This window comes from Crassostrea angulata, chromosome 7 (genome assembly GCF_025612915.1).
Source record: "Crassostrea angulata isolate pt1a10 chromosome 7, ASM2561291v2, whole genome shotgun sequence".
NCBI lineage: Eukaryota > Metazoa > Mollusca > Bivalvia > Ostreida > Ostreidae > Magallana > Magallana angulata.
The window spans coordinates 1668885-1693358 of record NC_069117.1 but is presented as its reverse complement, the minus strand read 5'-3'; the positions used below and the strand labels follow the sequence as shown (position 1 = coordinate 1693358).

The following is a 24474-nucleotide window of genomic DNA, read 5'->3' as shown; positions in this document are numbered from 1 at the left end:
CCGTTTTCTTTTTTAAAAATCGATATATTTTAAAAAGCATAGGAAATATATTCAAAACATTGGTAATTTGGTACTGATTTTAAAATTGAGATGCTTTACTAATATTTTAATATATGTGTACGTGTCATAAAGTCAGAGAACGAACATCAAATAAATAAGTATGTGTAACTTTGTATATAAGCTATTTTTGGTAATTTAATTAGTAATTACTTCATATACAGACGACGCACTGCATCTATGTTTTAGCATAAACAAAGTTATGCGAATGGAATCAGTTGTTTTGTAGATTTAAACTGTATATTTTGGAGGCACGTGTACGATACAACTCACGCATATGCAAAAATAAAATATTCAGCTGTCTTTTTTATTCTTTTGTCGTCAAGAATGAAAATGTTACGTGAATCGAACAAGCGACCGATTAATTCGCGAAAATTTAACATTTATTATAATTCACTTGCGTAAGTTTTGAAAATATATCGCGAAAGTTACATTTTTTTCTTGCGAAAAAAAGCTTTTGTAAAAAGTTACAGTACACGTATGTTTATTTATTTGATTGAATGCAAAAAAAAAAAATCTTCGCCATATGGTGAAAGAAGTCTTAAACATACATAACATATAGAGTTTATTTTTTGGATATACACGGTTTTCTGGGGGTTTTTTTCTGACGTGAGTCACCCCGGGTTCACCGCGCGGCGATGTAATGCGGAACTGTTCGATAATGCGACGCCGGAACTAAATCTACACACAATTTACTTTCGATTTGATAAACTAACTGTTACTAAGCAGTGTGATCACTTTATTCAACACAAGTAAGTAAATTATATAACTAAATTCACTTATTTAAGTTTGACAAAAGTTGCTAAATCATTTTACATTAAAGTATGTTGTTGACGTGATTTTTGACCGTTATAGTACATGGAATTTGTACATGTAAGATAACATGGTTAACATGTAAATATTTATCAGCTGTTTATAGGAATAAATGCGGTAAGTTTTGTTTGTATTTACCCTGCCCTTTTTCTTTAGTTATATTTATTTTATATAGTGATTTTGTTGGATCCATGCACAGTATGCATATAATGACATTTTGTTCCTGTTTTGTTTACATATTTATGGATCAAAACTGCATGGTGATTAATCAAAATCTGCAAATGAAAGATTTTTTCTATCAGAAAATTAGCTACCGATATTTGGGAATAAGCATTGCTTGTTCTGTAATGCTGTTGAAGTGTTGCCAATGAAAAAGCCAACAAAAGGGCACTAACCTGTGAATATAAATACATGTTGAGGGGCAGTAACCTGTTAAATTCCTGACTTGTGGAAAGTATATTGGCAGACACAGTGTTAGCATGTGGGTAAACAAACAGTTTCTTCACTTACCTAGGTACTATTATATAAATAGTGCCTGTTTGGGAGGGTAACAGTTGAAATTGACACCCCTCGAAAACCATTGTCAACCTCCGCTTCGCGTCGGTTGACAATGGTTTTCGAGGGGTGTCAATTTCAACTGTTATCCTCCCAAACAGGCACCATTTATTTTGTTATACTGAATGTCTTAATTTTTAAGAAAATTTTACTGCTTTTATATAGGAATAACGTGAATTCTACAGCGAACCGTACGCGCATAATTTTCGCGCATGTAACATTTTTTAATGTTACCCGTTGCTAAGTGCGTTGCTAACGCTGAGGGTAATAGAAAATATTATTAACTGCGTCTTAACCAATGAGATTTCAGTATTTAACATGAAAGTATAACAATATTACTTACTCCCAGGTTGATTAGAATTAGATCCTTGATATTTACATAATCATAAAAATCAGTGATCTGATTCTAATTTTAATGTCATTGTTCCCACCCCTTTCCTGATACCAAGTCTTCTTTTAGCTGTCTTGTCACATCAAAGCATGAGGAGGTATATTGCTTATTAATAAGTATATTGCCACATAAGACTCATAAGTAGCCATTAGATGGAGGAGCATCAATTATCAAAGATCTCAGATTTTGATGCTAAGTCAATCAAATTAAATATGATTAAAGATAATTAAATAGATTCAGAGAAGATAATTTGGTTGACTGCATGTATTGTATTGTTTTGGTATCATTTAGTGGGGAGGTGAAATCTTCACACGCGATGTTCCCAGTGGTGTGTCAGAAGTTTGTCCATGCCATGGGGCCGGACACCATGATCCCCGCCCAGAGTATGGATGCGGCTCAGGATCTGGACCTCCTCAAGGTCGTGCTGAGGAAGACCAAGCGAAGCTATCTGTTCTGGGAGAAAGTCAAGCACACAGTCCTGGATTTTCATGTAATTGTCATTGAAGTTTATTCATATATTTAGAAGATTAGGATTTTTTCCTGTTGGAATAGAGTACATTATTGATATTTTTGAATAGTAAAGATTATTTAGGATTTTAGCTAGTTGAGAACTGTAACCATAAACCTTAGGTAGAACTTGCTCCAACAAAACAACTCAAACTGTATTCTTTGATATAATGTAGCTCCAGTCCTTGCTACAGAACAGCCATGTTGTGCTGGATGTTCCAAGTAAGACGAAGGAATTTTGCCAGTTCAATCCGGAGACAAAGTATTCCCTGGACGGAAAGCTCGGGATCCAGCTGATGAGGGAACTAATGGATGCATCGCTATCTGCTTCGGATTCCGTCACCATTTCATCTCGACTCGGAACCATCCAGGAGAAAAGTCTGGACTCTGAAGCTTTGCTAGAGGCACTGAAGGGCAGGTAACTCTGTATATAAATAATCATTAAAAATGTGTGGATTTCAAAGTCGGGGCTGGATGGTCATGGCTGCTATGTAAATCTTCTTAATAAGTAGAGCTCTGTATAACGATATAGGAAAACATTCAAACTTGAAAGATAAAATATTGATTTTTTTCTTTACTAAATAAAAATTCATAGCTTTAATAGGAAATCGTTTTTTAAATTTTAAGTTAGATTTGATGGTCACAGGTAATTTGTTTACCACCAAGCTACTTAAAATTCAATGGCTACGCTTATATGTTTTTAACAAAAAGATTCTCACAATCTCTCTACTGTTAGTTATTTTAAAATACTTATAAACTAGAAAGTGGTACTAACAAATTATTAGAAATAGATGCTATCAACAAGTACACTATTAGGCAGTGCTTTTTGCTGAGTGACTGACTGCATATGTGAATTTTAGCCATTAATAGCGTTCAATTTGTGCTGCTATATTAGGATGTTAGGATCCTTCTGGATGTTGGAACAATTAAAGGTAACTTGGCAAGCTTCATTCATCACCGTTCATTAAATTGTATGATATATGTACAGTATTGGTAAATAAAAATTTTAAGAAAAACTATTTCATCACCATCTTACCAGAGGGATGGAAGTTTGAATTCTGTATGAGGCATATTATTCTGTTCTGTATGGCGCATACCTTACTTTCCTCCTCTTTTTTTCTAGAAATGTTCTATTGCCTTTAAGCATGCATACATTTTCTCATATCTCACTGCTTTGAATATCTACTACCAAGAAAAATAATTTATGACATTCAAACTCATTTAAATTTTATACATAATGTATCAAATGTTGATCTCATAGAAAAATATAAAAACAGTTCTTATTATACCCCCGCTCTGAAGGAGAGGGGGTATACTGTTTTACCCTTGTGTGTCTGTCTGTCTGTCCGGCTATCTGTCTGTCTGTCCGTCCGTAACAAAAATTTCTGTCGCATTTATCTCAGCAACTATTTATCGCAGATGTTTGAAATTTTTACACAGTGTTTGTTAAGGCATGCCATATCGTGGGATATATTTTTGTACCAATCGGACATTGACTTCCTGTTAAATGACGACTTTGCTTATTTTTTAACCAAAATTTTCAAACAAATTTTCGTCAAAGATTTCTCAGCAACTATTTATCGCAGATGCTTGAAATTTTTACACATTATTTGTATAGGCATGCCATATTGTGGGATATATTTTTGTACCAATCAGACGTCAACTTCCTGTTAAATGACGACTTTGTTTATTTTTAGCAAAAATTTTCAAACAAATTTTGTCAAAGAATTCTCAGCAATTGTTTATCGCAGATGCTTGAAATTTTTACACATTATTTGTATAGGCATGCCATATCGTGGGATATATTTTTGTATCAATCGGACGTCAACTTCCTGTGAAATAATGACTGTTTATTTTTAGCCAAAATTTTCAAACAAATTTTCGTCAAAGATTTCTCAGCAGCTATTTATCGCAGATGCTTGAAATTTTAACACACTATTTGTTTAGGCATGCCATATTGTGGGATATATTTCTGTACCAATCGGATGCCAGCTTTCTGTTAAATGTCGACTTTGCTTATTTTGCATATTCACATCAGAGCGGGGGTATCACTAGTGAGGATTGGCTCACAGATATCTTGTTAATTTAGATATTCAGCAACAAGACTTAGATCTGCATGCTCACAAAATCCATTCATAATATAAAATAGCCACTGTAGGTGGATTTACCTATTGAATATACTTTTTGATAAACTAGGATAATATTAATGTACTGTATATGATATACAAGAGTTATCTTTCTTACTGGGTAAGTCCAGAAAATAGGTCTTGACAAAGCTTTCAAAAATTGTAGAATATCTTTGTCCGGTGACCCCTATGAAATAGCAGTTCATGTTCAGTTGAAAAATAAAACCCCTCAAGAGGGCAACAATATTGTCCATTACTGTAAACACACATTTAGTACAATTCCCCACTGTGGTCCATTACTGTAAACACACATGTACAATTCCCCACTGTGGTCCATTACTGTAAACACACATGTACAATTCCCCACTGTGGTCCATTACTGTAAACACACATGTACAATTCCTCACTGTGGTCCATTACTGTAAACACACATCTACAATTCCCCACTGTGGTCCATTACTGTAAACACACATGTACAATTCCCCACTGTGGTCCATTACTGTAAACACACATGTACAATTCCTCACTGTGGTCCATTACTGTAAACACACATCTACAATTCCACACTGTGGTCCATTACTGTAAACACACATGTACAATTCCCCACTGTGGTCCATTACTGTAAACACACATCTACAATTCCACACTGTGTTCCATTACTGTAAACACACATGTACAATTCCCCACTGTGGTCCTTTTTCCAGGAGGCTGGACATGACTAACACAGTGGTACGTCAGGTTGTGGAGAGTACGCAACAGTCCATCAGTCTGTGTCTCGTCAAGGACCTCTACCTTGTCCAGAAAGACGCCGAAATCAAGCGCGTGAAGACGGTGGACGAAGACCTGGATGTCAACGAAAAGGTTCGTTTTGTCTGTTACAGCATGTCTTGATCAGGCTTGGGGCGAATTACATTGTAAAGTAATGCATTACATTACCATTACTTCATGAATTTGGGCATTAAATTACCATTACCATTACTTGATTTTCTAGAAGTAATGCATTACATTACCATTACATGAGTAAAGTAATGCATTACCATTACCATTACTTTGTTTTAAAAAAGCAAAGCTAATAAAGAGTTTTTGCAAATGTTTCAAATATAAAACAATCTATCTCTATCTACTCATATCTACAGGTTCATGCTCAGTATCAGGTTCAAATTCAATGACTATACAAGAGTCATTCTTTATTTGCTCAATATATAATCATCTTGTGGCATTATGAACAACATGCGTATCAAATAAGTAAAATGATATTTATTGACATTTGGCTTGATACAATGTAGGATACGAAATAGAGACACATAATTACATGCATAACAAAAAACAATTTATGGAATAATGTTGCGGTTATTAAAAGCTAAATAGAGATATTTCCCCAGATTACACAAATCTCTATAATTTTGGACACTTAATGGTATTAATTCATAAACAGATGGTTTTTCCCGGTTATATTTCTTAAGATACGGTGTTTTAATCGTATTTCTTTCTACTGAGGACACTTTAAGACAAAAGATTGCTGTTGCACTTTATGATCGAAGTTTCAAAGGGTTTAACTGCATCCTGTTAGTTTGAAAATCTTCCGAGCTATACTAAATAAATGTTTTACAGGAGCAGTCGCAGCTTGGACTGGAAAATACTGTTTGACGATCTTTATCGTAGGATATATTAAGTGCAATAATAGATTAAATACATGAATCTTGTATTTTCTATCAGTCCAAACTAATGTACAGTGTACTTAAGATACAAGAGAGACAGAAGAGAGAGAGAGAGAGAGAGAGAGAGAGAGAATAAGTAAGTAATTATTTTCAAATGGGTTATAATATTGGAAGTGATATTTATTTTCATCATGGTTGGACATTGCATTCATTTTGCTTTTAAAGGTGCATGTGTCTCCTATTCTATTGGGACATAGTGAAGGGAAGGGGATTGGGGTGTTTAGCACTTCTTATAACAATAGGTTGTTTTGATACTTAGATTATCCTGGGGGCATAGTGTGTTGTTGACACATTTCTTATTGAAGTGCAAACTAATTGGAGTAAATTGTTTAAATGATTAAAAACTCTTAATAACAACACTCTTAAAAATGTTATGAAATTGTGCTGTTATATTTAGTAATATTAACAATTCAAATATGAATTTTTAAAAAAATCTTTTTTAGTAATACAATTAAACATTTTTATCTCAAAAATTATTTTTTTCTTCTTTATCAATAAATTTAATCAAATTCAATTTCAAATATTCATTTTTTCATCACATTTCTAAAAGTGAACATGCATAAATAAGAATAGTAATGCAAAGTAATGCCATGTAATGCCAGCATTACATTAGATTTTGGAAAGTAATTAATTACATTACCATTACTTGTAATGCTAATTTTGTGGCATTACACATTACTAGCATTACTTTGAAAACATGTAATGCATTGCAATGCATTACCAGTACATTTAGCATTACCCCAAGCCTGGTCTTGATTCAGGGAAAGGTTCGTTTTGTCTGTTTCAGTGAGTCCTGAATAGGAAAAAGGTTCATTCTGTCTGTTAGAGCGAGTCTTGATTCAGCGAAAGGTTCATTTTGTCTGTTACAGCGAGTCTTGATACAGGGAAAGGTTCGTTCTGTCTGTTACAGCGAGTCCTGATTCAGGGAAAGGTTCGTTCTGTCTTTTACAGCGAGTCCTGATTCAGGGAAAGGTTCGTTCTGTCTGTTACAGCAAGTCTTGATTCAGGGAAAGGTTTGTTTTGTCTGTTACAGCGAGTCCTGATTCAGAAAAAGGTTCGTTCTGTCTGTTACAGCAAGTCCTGATTCAGGAAAAGGTTCGTTCTGTCTGTTACAGCGAGTCCTGATTCAGGGAAAGGTTCATTCTGTCTGTTACAGCAAGTCCTGATTCAGGGAAAGGTTAGTTTTGTCTGTTATAGCGAGTCCTGATTCAGGGAAAGGTTCGTTTTGTCTGTTATAGCGAGTCTTGATTCAGGGAAAGGTTCGTTCTGTCTGTTACAGCGAGTCCTGATTGTCTTTGAACCTCCATGTAAGCAAATGGCCATGTATTATTGTTGACAATTTGTGAACAAGTCTTAACATTGAGGGATTGATTTTAAATTCAGATGATATGAATATATTTGATTGTAAAGTCAACAAAAGGAATTGAGCACAAGTTCTTAAAAACCTTGTGGATACATAGCTGATCTTTGTAGACTGCAACATACACCTGATCTTGTTCCTCTGTAGGTGAAGGTGGTTCCAGGCGACATTGATGAGAAAGTCCACTACGATAAAACGGGCGACATTGTTGTCCCTGCAGGAACTCCCATAGCTTATAAAGTCTGGGAACTCAAGGTCAGGGCCAAAGATGGGGCCATAACCCCCATGACCTTACCCAGGGGCCAGGGAGGTTTCCAAGGGATTCTGATGAGGGACTATGCTGACACAGTGGGTAAGAGAACTTTGCTTCTGCACCCATTGCATAGGACTTATTCACATCGCTGCAGTTGGTAAAAGTTTCCTGAAATACTCAATATTACTGCTTTAAATGGTATGTGTATATTGTCTACACGTAGAAAGAAGTAGTAATGGGGAAGACTTCTTCAGTGTGTTGATGATGTTAGTTGACTAAATTGAATAAAATAACTCAGATCCTGACAAGGAAACTGACAAAGGACATAAAATGGTGGCAGACATTTTGAATCCCTTGGTGACGATGTCAGAGTCGGTGAGAGGCAGCCTGATTGGTGCCGTGAAGACAGTCATGGGCAACCAAGCAGAAATCAAGCGAATCGAAAACCTGGTGAGGAACGAAAATACAAAATTATCTCTAATAAGCTTTATCTTCTGTTGAGTGTAACTTCTTAGCATAGAGGGTTTTAAATGACCTTTGCTTTCTTTTACTACTTTTGTAGTTAAGTGATGTTGAAGCTGAGAGCTTAAAGGAAGCTTCATATTCAGAATGGATAAAAAGTGGTTCTTTTGAAGAAACAGTTTACAACACAATTCTCACAGCTTGTGGATTTGTCATTAAGGTAAATCAGGATTTTTTCTTCATTTACAAATGTTATTTTAAACATCAAATGAAGCCGTGATCTGGATCCCATTATGTTTATAACCTGTGTGGGGTTCTCCCTGTAGGATGACCAGCTTCAGTACCCACTGGCCCCCAGCAGTGTTCTAACAGCCTGTGCCTATGTATTTGGTGCACTGGACGAATTTGACAAACGAGAACTACAGCAACTTCTGTCATGTGACAAAGAGGCTGGGATATCCCTAGTAGAAATTGTGAGTTTTCCTTCAATATCTTGAAAGAAACGTACAATAAATTAATTTCCTTTCTAAAGTACAGAACAAGTCCAAGCAGAAAACATCCAATTCTTAATACCGGTATTTGATTCTCAAAATTAGAAAAATTATTTAGTAATCTAATGCACGACATTTTAATCTGTTCTGCAATACTTATGTATCCGTTTTTATAACGTGGTAAGAGTTAGTACTTAAGGAATAAGGAATTATTTATAACATGGTAAGTGTTAGTACTTAAAACATTAAATTTAGAGCATTAAATTCAATAGATCCGGAATGGCTTTATGATAGATTTGACCATGCTGCGAATGAAATTATCACCTCATAATACTCAAAGAATGATTCCTTATTACTTATATTTACATTATTTACAATTTCTACCCTTTAAAACAACATTTCAAAACCAAATTTTTCAAGTAGCACATGCTATTACTATGCGGCACAGCCAATACCGTTTTTGAGTTATGTTCTAAGACACGCCCATCTTGTGTCGCTCATCTTTTATGAAATTATTGATTTGTAATGTTATCACAGACAAAGACAGTTGAAAATGTAAAATAACTAAAAATCATGATTACAGGTGCTTATTGATTTCACTTGGTGATAACTTTTCAGTGTTCCCAGGCCATCAGTGGAGAGACTGCCATAGTGCTTCCCGACTTCCCCAAGGTCCTCACAAAAGGCACCGTGGGTAGAGACCTGGCGGAATCCCTCGGGTTCCAACTCAACGACGACAAGAACGCAATTACCTCTCCTAGTCAGATCACCAAAACGTTGGAGAACAGTTACTGGGTGCTGTACGCCCTCTTTAAATGAGACCTTGTGTCCCAGCTGATGGGTTTAGCTATGTTCTGATCATCAGCGATATTTTGTTAACAAGATTTTGTTTATTGTAGTTTATTTGTAAGTTTTAAGAAGCCAAGCTTTGAGTTAATTGTACATTATGTATAACATACATGTAAGAGCAATTTATAGTCAGGTTGATATAGTACTAGTCAGTCAGTCCAGTGGAACCAAGAGTTGTGTTTATACCTGTAATCATCGCTCAACAGGTTTATCATGATTTATTATGCAATACAATGTGTTGATTTGAATTCTAAAATTTTACATGTACAGTTGAACTTTGATATCTCAAACACTGATATCTCGAATACAATGGATATGTCGAAGTTATTTTTAAGTCCCAACCACTTGTTTTTAAGTACATTACCCTTGATATCTCAAATACTCAGATATCTCAAAGTTTTTAAACAGTCCCATCTAGTTCGAGATAATGAAGTTTGACTGTATGTGCAAGTTAATACATGTACTTAAATGCAATTTTGACAATTCCTTTATTAAATCAATAAACATGAATGTACTAGAAGAAATTTTTGTATGCAAATTTACCTGCATGTTCTAAATGCATTACTTTGTACATTGAAAATAAATTTGATCTCATAATCTTGCCTTCTTTGATGTAGTAACTTTATTCAATAAAACTGTCTGTCGGAATCTTGTTACTTTACAAACAACACTTTTAATTTTGAAGAGAGAAATACTGATAAGTGCATTCATACATTGTAGATATTTCTTTTTCCTTGAATAGACTAGGTTTTGATTTTGTGAGCTATAAATACTGACCAATCATTACAGTTCTTGGTGGCTAAGTTTTTTGTGTGGATTTTGAGGGCCCTATCTTCCAATCATTTACTTGGTGAATTAAGACAAACACTATTAACTCATTAAATCATATAAATATAGACACAATGTTAGTTTCCTATGAACCTGTGAAAAATTGTCAATCCTTCAAAGTTAGTCTCCACAAATTTTAATGATTTCACAGTATATCCGACATTGTGTTATACTTTTTACTGCGATGGTGGTCTGCTCAAATATTACACCTGTTGATGACCACTTAGTGAAGACCAAGAATCGGCCATTAATGTTAGAAAACAACACAAGCGTTGTGTGTACTTGTATAAATATATTTATTCTTCATCACATTAAATGACACCTCTCATACGTCACACATTTATTAAACTAGTTTTGTTGTCAAATTCATAATGAAATCTTCATTAAAAAAGGAAACTAATGAAATTGCACAGATTTTTTTTGTTCACAGAATTACCAAGCTGACAAAATGTTTATGAAATCGAAAAAAAATCTCTCCATGAGTTAAAGGATTGTATATTGCATCTCGTACATATCAACAACAGTTTGGACAAACGACGAATCCTGCTTGAGAATATTTTTTTTGTTCTTTAGTTTTACAGTAACAACAGATTCCCCCAATGACTTGTAACAACAAGAAGTGAATGAAACGAGTGTTAATACATGTGCTCTTCACTACGATGATACAAAGTGATAATCACAGAGGTCTATATAGAGTCAGAAACTCACCAGCATGTTCACAATACAGCACTGTCGCTCACATCACACCAATTCATAATAATCACCTAATTTAAATATTTGCTAGTTTTTAAAAAAAAATTTTATATTAAAGTCACATATCTTTAAAACTTTCAAACACTTTTTTTTCAGTTATCTTAAGGTACTTTCTGTTTTAAACTCTTCCAGGCAACATCTAACAACCGAAACACTTAATAAAATAATTCCAAATAAAGCATTGTTCTCACAGTGCTGTATTATAAACACACCGGTCAGATTCAGAGAAACTCAAGTGAGAAGAAAATATGGATAAATGTATTTCAGGTGGCTTTGATAACAGAAAATATATATACATGTACATAATAAGTTCTTTAATTTGGTGAAGTATAGACATGGTTTACTTTTGTGACAATCTAAATTTAAAGCAGTAGATAATCAGAGCCTAGGTATTTGATGTTAGAAATTTCAGATTGAGTATACATACACAGTATATAGCTTGTGTGTCCAAGCTTTTAAGTTAGTATCATCTCTAAACGAGAATAAATTTTATACACAAAAATAAACTGAAAGATCACTTCAAAGATAAAGCACTACTGAGTAGATAATTGAATAAGAATATACACCAAAACACGAATCTCTTACTGAGTGTAGCTCACAAACTCCTTACTTCGATCTTAGACAGACTATACTCTCTCATTAGCATTATAAATTGTAGGGAAAGCAAAACTGATATCATCTTAACTGCTTAAAAAAATGTGAAATACATGATAATACACAACCATCAGTAGAAAAGAAAATGAATACAATGTATAATAAGTATGGTGTATAAACACGGTGTATATAAATATCATAATCTACCAAAATAAATTTCCAGCGACAATTGTATGCACCAATAAGTCTAGGAGAAGCACCGATCGGAGCGACCTGCTTCAATGAACCGAGACATTTGTCTGGATGAAGACACGGATTGGAAAAGTTTGGCGACTCTTACAACAAAGTCACCCTCACTACACAGTAATATTCTGAACACTTTTCTCATTAACTCGTAATGCAGAATAAAAAAAGCCATTTAACTTCACATGGTCCTCAATGTTACAATACTTGCTCAGTGTTAATATCCAGTTGAATGAATGTCCATCACTTGTTAACAGAAATGTGGGAGCACTTCAGTATACTTCAAATCTTTGATACAGCATTTAAACTTTTATAATGTCTTTCTTACTTCAACTTCCTCAAAACATGGTCCCAAAAATGTCCTTCTCAATGAAAATATGGCAAAATGTAACCCTAATATGACGGAGCAAACCATTTGTCAGAACTCAAAATAACTGAGTAATGGAAAGACAACTCTTAAGTTTCCTTCACAAAAATAAAATAAACGAAAATGACAAATGATTCACAACATAAAGGATTAAACACATGTAAACAAACAGTAATTGAAATAAAAATAAGGATCACAAACTAAAGATATGGAAAACAAATTTGACAAAAATTCAGTTTATTTTTATGAATGTAGTATTTTGTGAAAATTTCTATCTTTGCAGCCTATTCCCAATAGTAACTTACAATGAGTCAGTGTCTCCCCTTTTCTCTTTAATGTAAACATTGTAATAATGCTGAAGACTTGTAATTCGGGTGTGTAGAATGAATTTTGCAAACAGATAAAACCCTTGTGTAGCATTGCATTGACAATAGCTGAGAGGATGGCTGGAGCTAGTGTGTTTCTGGAATGTTTATTTGGTATTGTCTGTGACAATATGATAATATAATATAGATATCTGATACAAATAGATTGTATATAGTGGACACATCTGATACACAAAACAACCTCTGGCATACAGGGGGATATGGTGGGGTAAACGTGTATATGTGGTAACAACCATGGGGTATATATCTTCTAGAACTACAGGGGTTAGGCCTAGGTGATATGGTACCAGTAAAGATAATTGAATCACACAGGATAGGGCCCTTTCAGCTCTTGAGACAAATGTTCTTACACAACATGCATGTATAGACATATACCCTGCTACAACCAGGCAGGAAACCTCATAGCTTCCTGTAGTCATGTGACACTTTAAAAACAAGGGAGACAATCGGGATGGCAGTTATCATAAAATACATGACAGAAAAAAATGATACAGCGCTACCATCCTACTGTATATACGATACATGTTTATATGGAAATAAAATGATAATATTTCAACCAGTAATATAATACAAAGTAAACTCTACATAAAATTTCATTCTTAGAATCACAACAATAAAACATCAACAACAACCCTCGTATGTATCTCTGGCTCTCTGGCTGAGCAGACATTTTGTGACGGCATAAACGACGTTTTGTCACACACAAACCCCGACAGGCTTGTAGTTTGTAAAAAAATCAACTGTTAACATAGTACACAGGATAGACGACTGTAAACTAACCTATTGCCCCCATGAACACTCTATCCTCTTGGAGTACCAACCTTACAATGTAAATGTTTGTAAATTTGACAAAATAAACCGGTCCCCTGTACACGGCTTCTGCTGGAATACCACACACCTAATGTGTAGAACGCCCAGTCACTGTCAATGTTGGACACAGTCACTCAATCCTTGAGGGGCTGCCCTCACTTTTTCTTCAGGAGTTGTTTCTTCTGTTCTTTCTCTTTGGCTTTCCTCTCTTTCTCCTGAATTTTCTTTTCTTTCTCCACTCCTGTCTTAATTTCTTTGATTTTCTTTTTTAACAAGTCTCTATCTTTACCATTTGCAATGCCCATAGTCTGCAATGAGGATAAAATGTCAACGATTAAGGCTGCTTAAACAAGCCATAGTAAGCATAATTTCAAAGAAAAGTTTAAAATCCAAGATTGGTTAGGCCATTAAAAATTAATTCCTTGGTTCTCAGGCCTTGCGCATTTCATTTAACATTGTGCATTGCTAATTTTCATCAGTAAATGAATAAAATAAAATTTCTCAAGTGTGCTTGCGAATTCTGAAAAAAACCCCAAATATTAAGGACTACATTTTAGACACTCAGGTCAGTAAAACACTTTACTTTAATAGAGAACTTAATGGCAAATGAGGCCTATACCTTTAGCTTGGTTCCGTCCAGTTGGATGAGTTGAGGTCCTGTGATGTTTTTCTCGGCAAACAGCGGGATGTACTTCTCCAGCTCCAAGATCATCAGCCAATGGGCGACATTCTCCACGGACCACTCTGTGATGGATCCGGACTGGAACTGGTTGACCGGTCGTCGACTGGACGGCTTCTCCTACATCACAGCATTGAGCAAGGTTAGTTATATGAACATTAAACTTTAATGAATTACTGTGGTTTCATTAATATTTGTTAAATACAATTATTGTGGATTGTGTCGACTTAATCCATGTCAAAATCATATGTTCATTAAAACTTAATTTCTAATATTGATGGGATTATTGGCCATAAAATTATGTATCCTTTAACTGATTTTCAGTAAGTCCATGAAAATTGATGCCCAGGAATGTTATTTGAAAACAGGACATAAATATATAATTGATCCAATCCTTCCATCCAAGTTTATATTAAACATTTACCTAAACAACCACATAAAAGGTACCGTAAACATTTATAGCCAATCTACAATATTTAACAAATTAATTAATCTTGATTAACATTCTTAAAGTTTCATTTAGTTAGCTTCTACATTGGTATAGAGATGAAAGAAAATCTCATAAGTATTGACCCTGAAGTGTTACATTCGAGCAGAATTATACTTGCTATTTATAGCACTGAGCAGTCATTTACAGATACATACATCGTTGGCCGGAGTTCCCGTGATGTTCAGAGAAAAGAAAGTCTTTTTCCCGTCTTCATCATCGTATTCTTGCACCATGTAGGAGGAAGAAATCTCGCTGGTTGTGCTAGCACCTGAAACACGGCTTTCTACATCAGTCTTGCAAAAAAGTGTCAATGTATCAAAATCTCTAAAACTGATTCCTTTACATGGGGAAAGTGAAATGAAGCCTTATTCACACTTTATGGGCAAACAATTTTTCATTGCTAATAAGCCCCTGGGATTTCATGAAATGTTTATGTTGAGGAAATTTAAAAGTTGTAGGTGTTAGAGTGATAATTATTTAAAGAATCCCATTTCTCCTGAAGTCTCTGAAGTCTATACTTACTGTTCTTGGTACTGAACAAAAAACCCCTCTCCCCTCTGTAAGATTATTTCTAACACGCGTGTTAGTAAGAATACATTGATATTGTACGTATCACAAACCTGTTTCTATTAGACAGTATAAATCTAAGCCTACAGTTTATGTTCATGCATTGAGATACAGCTTTACACATGTAACACTGATACAAATTAATGTACCCAATACGCTATGCTCTGAACAAAACTGCTACTCAATATGGTGACAGGTTAGTGTAATTCAGGGTAAAGTGGACACATTGACATTGAATAAGGAGGGGGTGGGTGGTGAGGGGTGTGCATGTTGGAGCCTACCTGGTACAGATTTGGGAGACGGGCTCCTCACTGTTAGCCAGCAAAGAAAAATAAGACACAGTACATATACATTACTGCATACACAAGACACACCAAAACAGTGCTATCAAAACAACACACCTCAAATAGTTCACAATTCACAAGTTCTTATCTCTCTCTCTCTCTCTCTCTCTCTCTCTCTCTCTCTCACAAGGAATCTATAGAACTTACCATCCAATGAATCTGTTGACATGTCCAGGGGACGTTTAGATATCAGAGTTATGCCCCCTTCATCTCCTGAGGTCACATGATCCTTATTAAGTGAACGATTGGACAACAAAACCACACCTGAGTTGTCAGCACTACCTCCCGTCTTACCAAATTTTAACAGTTTGGACAAGCCTAGTCCTAGTGAAAGAGACATACACTGAGATGTATAGCTGCCCCTCCCACATCATCCTGTTACTACTGTGTGACCCCTGTCACGGGACCAATCAACACGCCGTGACCCACTTAATGCATTCTGTTAACCTTCCTCTCATCAACCACTGGTTCATGTTATATCAGGCATGCCATTTCATTCTTCATGCAAACTGGTGAGAGATGGTATCAAACCCCGGGGAACCATGCACATTTTGACCCCAAATATGTAATTTATGTATGCATTTAAAGGTAAAATTTACATGAAATAGCCAAATGTTCAATCATAATAATATTATTGGTTAAAATTTAGAAAGGTAACAAGTTTAGTTTGATATTTGACATTAGAATTTTGGAAATAAAAAGTGTTATTTTTTTGTGAGGCCATATTCAAATCTATAGGTTATCTATTGAATTTATCTGGTTAATGTCGAATGAAGACAAAATAATAATTACAAAGTTAAGTGAATTTCTGATCAATGCTTTCAAAAAAAGACAGAATACTTTGAGATCTAAATGACCGGTGAATTACTTATACAAATCATGATACTATCTTTATATTTGTATAAATTACCTTTATGACTTTATATTATATGCACACTGTTCATATGTTTTGACATACTGATGTACATTTGCCCGGCTGTTACAAGTTCATGTATGTGTATGGACTATTTTTATATGTTGAATCTATTATTTAGGCATTTCTATCTAATATCTGTAATCTTGTATGCCCTTTGAGCCCAAAATTGGAAATAAACTATTATTATTACTATTATCATCTATTGAATATTTTTATCTTAAGTTTGAAGTTTTTTCAACTTCTTTCTTTTTGGGAAATATTATCAAAATATATTGAAACCAAACAATTCCAAAGCAACAAAGAATTTAAATAAATAAAAATAGGCATGCCAACCCATACGTGTACAAAACTGTTCATGCAAAGAAAAGAACAAAATATCAAACATGTTAATAAGTTACTGTAAAAGTGTGGATTATTGGTGAAACAATTCTGGATCTAATTCATATGAATAAATTGATGTGCAAATGATTTGAAGAAATTTGTTTAGATAAAATGTTGATGGATCTGAGATGTTTTATTTTGTTTTTACCACTTTTACAGTTTTGCCGGTTGTCACACAGCATGCATTAGAGCAACAAAAAGGTGTGCTGTGCTGATAATAACAGCCACCCAAGGATTATAACACACTGTCATGCACTGAATTCATTCATAATAATCTTAATCAGTATGAAGATAATTATATAGATCCATTGATTACCATTACATCTTACACTTTGTTAAAAGATCTTTGATATTCAAGAGAATAACTTAACAATAGCTGCAAAATTGTAGCCTTATTCCATTTTTTATTTTCTTTGGCATACAGTTAACTGGAAACTTCCAATAAAAAAGAATGAAAAAGAGCTACAATGTTGCAGCTAGTTTAACACATGCCTTAGTACAGGTACAAAAACACACAAGTAAGCGTGGCCCAGTCCTAACGTTACCCCTCTCACCTTTACTCTTCCCGGTGCTGCCTATGGACGGCGTCTCAACCATCTCGGGCACCGAGTCAGGGATTTCTGAGTGCATGTTTTTGAACATGGGCTGAGACGGATCGTAGGATGTCTGAGATACTGTGGAGGACGAGTCGTCATTCTCGCTGTCCTGCCTATAACACAACAGCATATCTGAATACCGAAAGACCAGCACACTCTAAACATGGAACGACTTATAGAAGGAATGACAAAGCCTTAGGTCTTATTTATAGCATGATTTTGAAAAGTGAGTCACAAACAATAAGTTCAATTATATTCAATATACATGTAATACCGGTACAAAATGCTGAATAAAAAGTTGAGGAATTAATGTACTAGAATGGTAAATGATGGACTTTGTCATGCTAGGTACATGTATGCTAACAAGATAAGATACAGAAGTCTGTAACAAGCCAGATATACAGTAAACATCTACAGGTTGTATATGATACACACTATAAAGTTACAGTGATGGTCGATCCTGAATATACACAGCACAGTACATAGGTATACTGACAATATCTACTAAGAAGGAGTACAAATACTAACTACATATCATGTAATATACAAATAAATGTGATGAGTACAGCAGTATGATGGGAAAAATGATATACATATAAATATGAAATATGATAGATACATTCTGATTAGTGTCTGATGGAGAATGACACTGGAGATCAACGTTAGACGTCTGCACAAAAGTGCCAAAGGAGTGGATGGCTGTCTTAACCAATCAGACACAACTACTGTTAATTAATGACAACTACTGCAAATATAATTTGTACAGGTCTGCACTCAGGTAATTACATAGACAGGTGTATTAATCACTTGTTAGTCATCAATAATCAGGGAACTATTAATTAGTATAACTGCACTACACACAGGCTGGGTATACACTGTGTTAGGGATACTGACTATCATACTGTCAATTAATGCACTACAGGTGGCCATTAGATTTCCTGAGGGACATCAGTTCTAAGCCGGTGATGTGGCAGTGGGCACGTGCGGTGACCTACCTGGAGTGGGACTGGTCACTGACCGAGTCACTGTCTGGCCCCTGGGGAGGGGGAGGAGGGGGCGGGATATTGGGGGGCTGTAATAAATTCTTCTGCTGAGCTTTTCTCTTTTTCGCGTCACTTTTCTTGACTGTGCTGTCGCTATAAAACAAATGGCTGATGACAGAGTCTAGTCTGGACTGATCCAAGCAAGGATGAATATTGGCTTTTCAAAAATCTCCAGAATTATGCTTCAATTATATTAAATGATGTTCATTTGGTCAATACATTTTTGTATGAATGAATATTAATGATGTGAGAATGATTTGTATTTGTGAATGATACAGTGGGTATAATGACTTATCTAAAAGCATGACAATGACAAGATGATATTTATCATGCACAATCAAAATTAAGGACACTGCATATCATTAAAATGTTACGATTTATATCACACATTTCAAAGTTTACGTCAACATTTCCATCACTCTCATGCATATAAAAACACATGCACCAGAGGATGCACATTAGCCTTGATGTAGCTAGTCCACTAGGGTGAGAATCGTACAAAGTAAAACCAGTTCACAGCAGGCAGGTCTCAACTGGACAGAAATCAGGGGGTAAAGGTTGTAATTCAACCGAGTCTAAAGATCCAAACTAGTCCTTTGCATTTACTGTAAGGTAAGACTTCATTGTCCAGTTGAGACAAGTTCAGTGGTGCGTAACAGTTAAAAGAAGACATCTTACTAAGATTATGACTTCATCTAAAAGGTCAATATCAATAGAAGATTCAAGAAAATAGATCATTAAGTCTTTGATATAGGAAAAGATCCATCTTTTGGTTTGTCAAAGTTGAAGTCTCAGATACAAGATTAGAAGAGAATTTATGTAGAAAAAGACTTATTTATACGACGGAGAAGAAAGGAAATCGTTAGGCACCACTGATTGAGTACAGAGTGATAAGTATACACTAAATAAAAGATACAGAAAGCCTTACAAAAACTCATCCTCACTACTACTGAAACTGAAAGCAAAATCAACATCTCATAAATAAATCAACATCTCGCAAATAAATCAACATCTCGCAAATAGAAATCAACATCTCGCAAACATAAATCAATAAATAAAACAGCTTATATCGGAAACAGCAGGCAAATGTTGGAATCAAAACTAATTAACATGCTGAAAATCAAATTATATCAAAAGCAACAGTCTCTATCTCCGTTCATGTGTATATCATCTAATAGTATAAGGTGAATCAAATGCCGACTGTATAGAGTTGATGTAATATACAGCGTGTATGTCATGTAGCAGAGCAGGCGACATGCTGTGGGTGTTTTCTGATTCAATCTAAACTTTTGACATGCTATCTTATTTTAAGTCACATGATTTCTTTTACTTTCCAGTATGCTAAATGAGCTTCATCAACATTAACTAAATCTGGAATATCTGATTACCGTATTTCACGGAATTTAGGTCGATACTTTTTTCCCCGGACATGTGGACCTCGCCCTATTCATCGCTTCGCCCAATTTATGTTTTTTTTTGGTTGGAATTTTGCAAAAATTTATGCAACCCTCCAATAAAATCATGAGTGTTTACTGTAATACTGCTTGAATTTCTGTGTAAAAATCGTATGGATTTTAATCAATGTACTGTAGTAATTTATCATTTAAACAAAATTAAATGTAAATAGATTTATTTCTTCTTACATTTCTTACTTAGATCACTGACTGAATCATTAAATGCTGTCATGCATTTTGATCGTGTGCTTACGATAAACAGGAAATCGATTTGGCGCGGTAAAAGTAAAATGAGAACCGTACAAAGGGTAATTACGGGGGGAAATATCGTCGGGTAGAAATAAAAAAAAAAAAACAATTTGTTTTCATAATAGAATACATGAACAAGTCTTTTTCTGTATATTCAACATAAAACTTTCGATGAAATTTTAGCCAGGTGTCTCTGAAATCAGTCTGGGTAGCGCTGACTTTATTTATACACAGTTGAACTCTCGGCACGTGCTACTCATGCCTGCAGGCTTCAATAAGATCAGAGGTTGACTCGTGTGTATATACACAGTAAAAAGTCACATAGAGCCACAGGGTGGCATGTGCTACAGTAGTCATGCCTCCAGGCTAGGTAACTATCCCCCGGTTAACACCAGTTTGTACACATGGCAGGGAAGTAATAAAAAACGATCTTAAATTAAAACCGGCCGTACTGAATTATTTGGTTTGAACATTTTGACGCAATTTCAGACATTTTCTTACGATGTTTTCAAGAAATACATTTTATTTCCCTTTTGTTTAAAACTGTGAAATAAGATTAAAGGCTACTATATGATAACGTTATTGGTTTAAACCATTTATTCATTAGATTTAGCGGTAATTTTTCGACCAATTCTTCGAAGTCGACCTATTTATACTTTTTTTTATTTTATGGCTAAAAACGGCCTCCTTCGCCCAATAAACCGTATCGACCTAAATTCCGTGAAATACGGTATTTGATTGTCCTGGTATAGACCAGCAACAAACAATGTAAACATGAAATAATATGTTGAGGTGATGATACAGGTGATGATACAGGTGATGATACAGGTCATTTTGATGTTTTACAAATGTACAATGAACCCTACATAAAATTTGGTCAATTATTTGTACAGATTTCTAACACCTTTTTTCACGTGATGTAGATATACATGTATTACTATAGATAACCTATATTAGACACTTTCAGTATGGTACAGTACTGACCTGTCATGCTTGATCCACGTCTCCAGACCGCTCTCGTTCGCCTCCTCTTCCACGGGCTCTCCCTCAGCACCAGGCTACAAACACACAAGTCAACATCAGTAAAACTAAGCCCCCAATCAATCAGATAAAGTCTACACATGAAGAACAATAAAATTGCCATAATATGACGAGCAAAGAGACCCCCTAATTTTTGTTAGAGCTCCAGGTAGATATATTTGTCTAGTTACCTTGATGTTACGTTTTGTGGGAGGTCGCCGGTTTCTGTTGGCCGAGCTGACCAGTTGACCTTTGTCGCGATTGGCCGAGGTGTCCAGCAGTGAGGTTTGGGGGACCGCGCCTCTGAAGCTGTCAACAGAGGAGTCATCATCCTCCAAGCCGTTCTCTGTACACAAAGATACATAGGACTTATCAACACTGTCTCTTATAATGACAACTGTTAAACATACACAGGACTGAGGTATACAAATGAATATCTGAAATAAAGTTCATAAGCCTTGCATGCCTCAAAAATATCAATTTTTCCCCCTAACATCATAATAAGAACCCCTTGCTACCTGTCTTAATGGTGGGTGATGTATCCGAACAGGAAGAGATGGATTCGTTTAATGGGGAGGCTTCAACTTCTGTAAAAGATACAGCCATGTCATATATATAGATACAGCCATGTCATATATAGATACACAACGCCAACGGAGAGAGGAAACAGAACAATGTGATGGAGTGTTATAACTACGTACTTTGGACGAGTTTTGGCTGTAGGGGTGGGGAAGGGAGGGGGTGATGACTGCTGGGGACGTTGACAGGTAGACCGGCCACCCTCTGTACCTCCCCCAGCTCCTTCTCCAACTCAAAGATCTGTAACAGGTATAAACACATGTATATCTAAATCTCCAGCTCATAGATCTGTATCAGGTATAAACACATGTATATCTAAATCTCCAGCTCAAAGATCTGTATCAGGTATAAACACATGTATATCTAAATCTCCAGCTCATAGATCTGTAACAGTTATAAACACAAATGTATATCTAAATCTCCAGCTCAAAGATCTGTAACAGTTATAAACACATGTATATCTAAATCTCCAGCTCAAAGATCTGTATCAGGTATAAACACATGTATATCTAAATCTCCAGCTCAAAGATCTGTATCAGGTATAAACACATGTATATCTAAATCTCCAGCTCAAAGATCTGTAACAGTTATAAACACATGTATATCTAAATCTCCAGCTCAAAGATCTGTATCAGGTATAAACACATGTATATCTAAATCTCCAGCTCATAGATCTGTATCAGGTATAAACACATGTATATCTAAATCTCCAGCTCAAAGATCTGTATCAGGTATAAACACATGTATATCTAAATCTCCAGCTCAAAGATCTGTAACAGTTATAAACACATGTATATCTAAATCTCCAGCTCAAAGATCTGTATCAGGTATAAACACATGTATATCTAAATCTCCAGCTCATAGATCTGTATCAGGTATAAACACAAATGTATATCTAAATCTCCAGCTCAAAGATCTGTATCAGGTATAAACACACATGTATATCTAAATCTCCAGCTCAAAGATCTGTATCAGGTATAAACACACATGTATATCTAAATCTCCAGCTCATAGATCTGTATCAGGTATAAACACATGTATATCTAAATCTCCAGCTCAAAGATCTGTAACAGGTATAAACAAATGTATATCTAAATCTCCAGCTCAAAGATCTGTATCAGGTATAAACACATGTATATCTAAATCTCCAGCTCAAAGATCTGTATCAGGTATAAACACATGTATATCTAAATCTCCAGCTCAAAGATCTGTATCAGGTATAAACACATGTATATCTAAATCTCCAGCTCATAGATCTGTATCAGGTATAAACACATGTATATCTAAATCTCCAGCTCATAGATCTGTAACAGGTATAAACACATGTATATCTAAATCTCCAGCTCATAGATCTGTATCAGGTATAAACACATGTATATCTAAATCTCCAGCTCATAGATCTGTATCAGGTATAAACACAAATGTATATCTAAATCTCCAGCTCATAGATCTGTAACAGTTATAAACACAAATGTATATCTAAATCTCCAGCTCATAGATCTGTAACAGTTATAAACACAAATGTATATCTAAATGAATGCAGTACATACATGTAATAAAAATATCAGCAAATAATTCTGTGCCAGTAGATATTTGAGGTTTAAAGATAGTCTTTCAACTTACAACTGATAACTGAAGATTCTAAATTTCATTTGAGGAATTCTTATAAATGTAAAATCTAGAAAAATATTCCTAACATTTTTCTTATAGTTGTGAACTATGAATGTATAACAAAAGTTGGATGTCATATTCTCGTGATTTGATACAAACGTGGAATTGCAGAAACGAAGTGCCAGGGACGGGTGATTTTACTTTGTTATAAGCGAAATTCATTATATCCATCAAGTTCAGTACATATTATATAGTAATGTAAATGAATATCGCTCTGCTGAAAGCGTCAATTCATTATAATTGTGTTCGCTATAACCATGTTTTTCTGTACTGGCGTTAAACAAGGAATGTACGGTACACATTGTAGTGGATGAGCTTACCCGGTCCTTGAGGGAGCGAACCAGGTCATCATACTGCTGGTCCTTCTCCGCCTGCTGCTGTAACAGCGACTCTCTCTCCTGGATGAAGTCTTTTTCTCTGATAAATAATTACCGATAGGTCAAATATATTAAGGAGGAAGTGACAAATGTAAAAATGATTTATACATGTGAACATTTGACTAGGTAAGGGTACTTGAATTTTTATCAATCATTTATAAAATTTGATTTAGTTAATTTGCAAAACATAGTTAAAATATACATGAATCTTCAAAGCAATATAAATATTTCTTATGTGACATTTAATGAAATTTACCTCTGTTGATAGTCTTTTATCAATTTCTTGGCCTTGTGATACTTTTTCTCCAGACCTGAAAATTCAACCTTCATTTTGCGTTCTAATGCTATGTACTGGCCTTGGGATCCTTCTAACAAATCCTACAATGGAAATTAAAAAACAGAGTTAATGATCATATACTTATGATAAACTTTAAAAACATTTATGTAATACTTAAATAAAAAAAAGTTGACTAAAATACATTATATTTCAAAAGCATATAATCTTACACCTTTCATGTAATTTTAAAGAGAGATAACTCTATGTT

At 34.9% G+C, this 24474-nt stretch overlaps 2 protein-coding genes across 8 annotated transcripts in view; one reads left to right on the top strand and one right to left on the bottom strand.

Moving 5' to 3' along the window:
• The first annotated feature begins 967 nt into the window (after window positions 1–967).
• Window positions 968–10179, top strand: LOC128157267 (uncharacterized). Its single transcript, XM_052819733.1, has 9 exons — window positions 968–987; window positions 2108–2306; window positions 2500–2741; window positions 5154–5310; window positions 7675–7879; window positions 8079–8230; window positions 8343–8462; window positions 8569–8715; window positions 9352–10179. Exons 1-9 carry the CDS (start codon window positions 983–985, stop codon window positions 9550–9552), a joined length of 1428 nt encoding a protein of 475 aa, XP_052675693.1. The 5' UTR covers window positions 968–982; the 3' UTR covers window positions 9553–10179.
• A 503-nt stretch (window positions 10180–10682) lies between these two features.
• LOC128157265 (neurabin-1-like) overlaps window positions 10683–24474 on the bottom strand; it is a 30615-nt gene continuing 16823 nt past the window's right edge. Inside the window, exons 11-24 of one of the 7 annotated variants that reach the window (XM_052819725.1) lie at window positions 24186–24307; window positions 23873–23969; window positions 22004–22121; window positions 21821–21889; window positions 21494–21648; window positions 21267–21340; window positions 19508–19534; window positions 18532–18672; window positions 17495–17649; window positions 15791–15967; window positions 15581–15610; window positions 14888–15000; window positions 14183–14362; window positions 10683–13871 (exon numbers count right to left, since the gene is read on the bottom strand). In XM_052819725.1, coding sequence (XP_052675685.1) covers window positions 13719–13871; window positions 14183–14362; window positions 14888–15000; window positions 15581–15610; window positions 15791–15967; window positions 17495–17649; window positions 18532–18672; window positions 19508–19534; window positions 21267–21340; window positions 21494–21648; window positions 21821–21889; window positions 22004–22121; window positions 23873–23969; window positions 24186–24307 — 1611 coding nt within the window. In that variant the 3' untranslated portion in view covers window positions 10683–13718. The remainder of the gene's footprint in view (window positions 13872–14182; window positions 14363–14887; window positions 15001–15580; window positions 15611–15790; window positions 15968–17494; window positions 17650–18531; window positions 18673–19507; window positions 19535–21266; window positions 21341–21493; window positions 21649–21820; window positions 21890–22003; window positions 22122–23872; window positions 23970–24185; window positions 24308–24474) is intronic. The other 6 variants (XM_052819727.1, XM_052819728.1, XM_052819726.1 and 3 more) reach the window with 6 other exon arrangements.

Coding starts and splice junctions, on each gene's coding strand:
- LOC128157267 (XM_052819733.1), top strand. Junction 8,231..8,342: donor TCAAGCGAATCGAAAACCTG/GTGAGGAACGAA, acceptor CTACTTTTGTAG/TTAAGTGATGTTGAAGCTGA. Junction 8,463..8,568: donor CTTGTGGATTTGTCATTAAG/GTAAATCAGGAT, acceptor TTCTCCCTGTAG/GATGACCAGCTTCAGTACCC.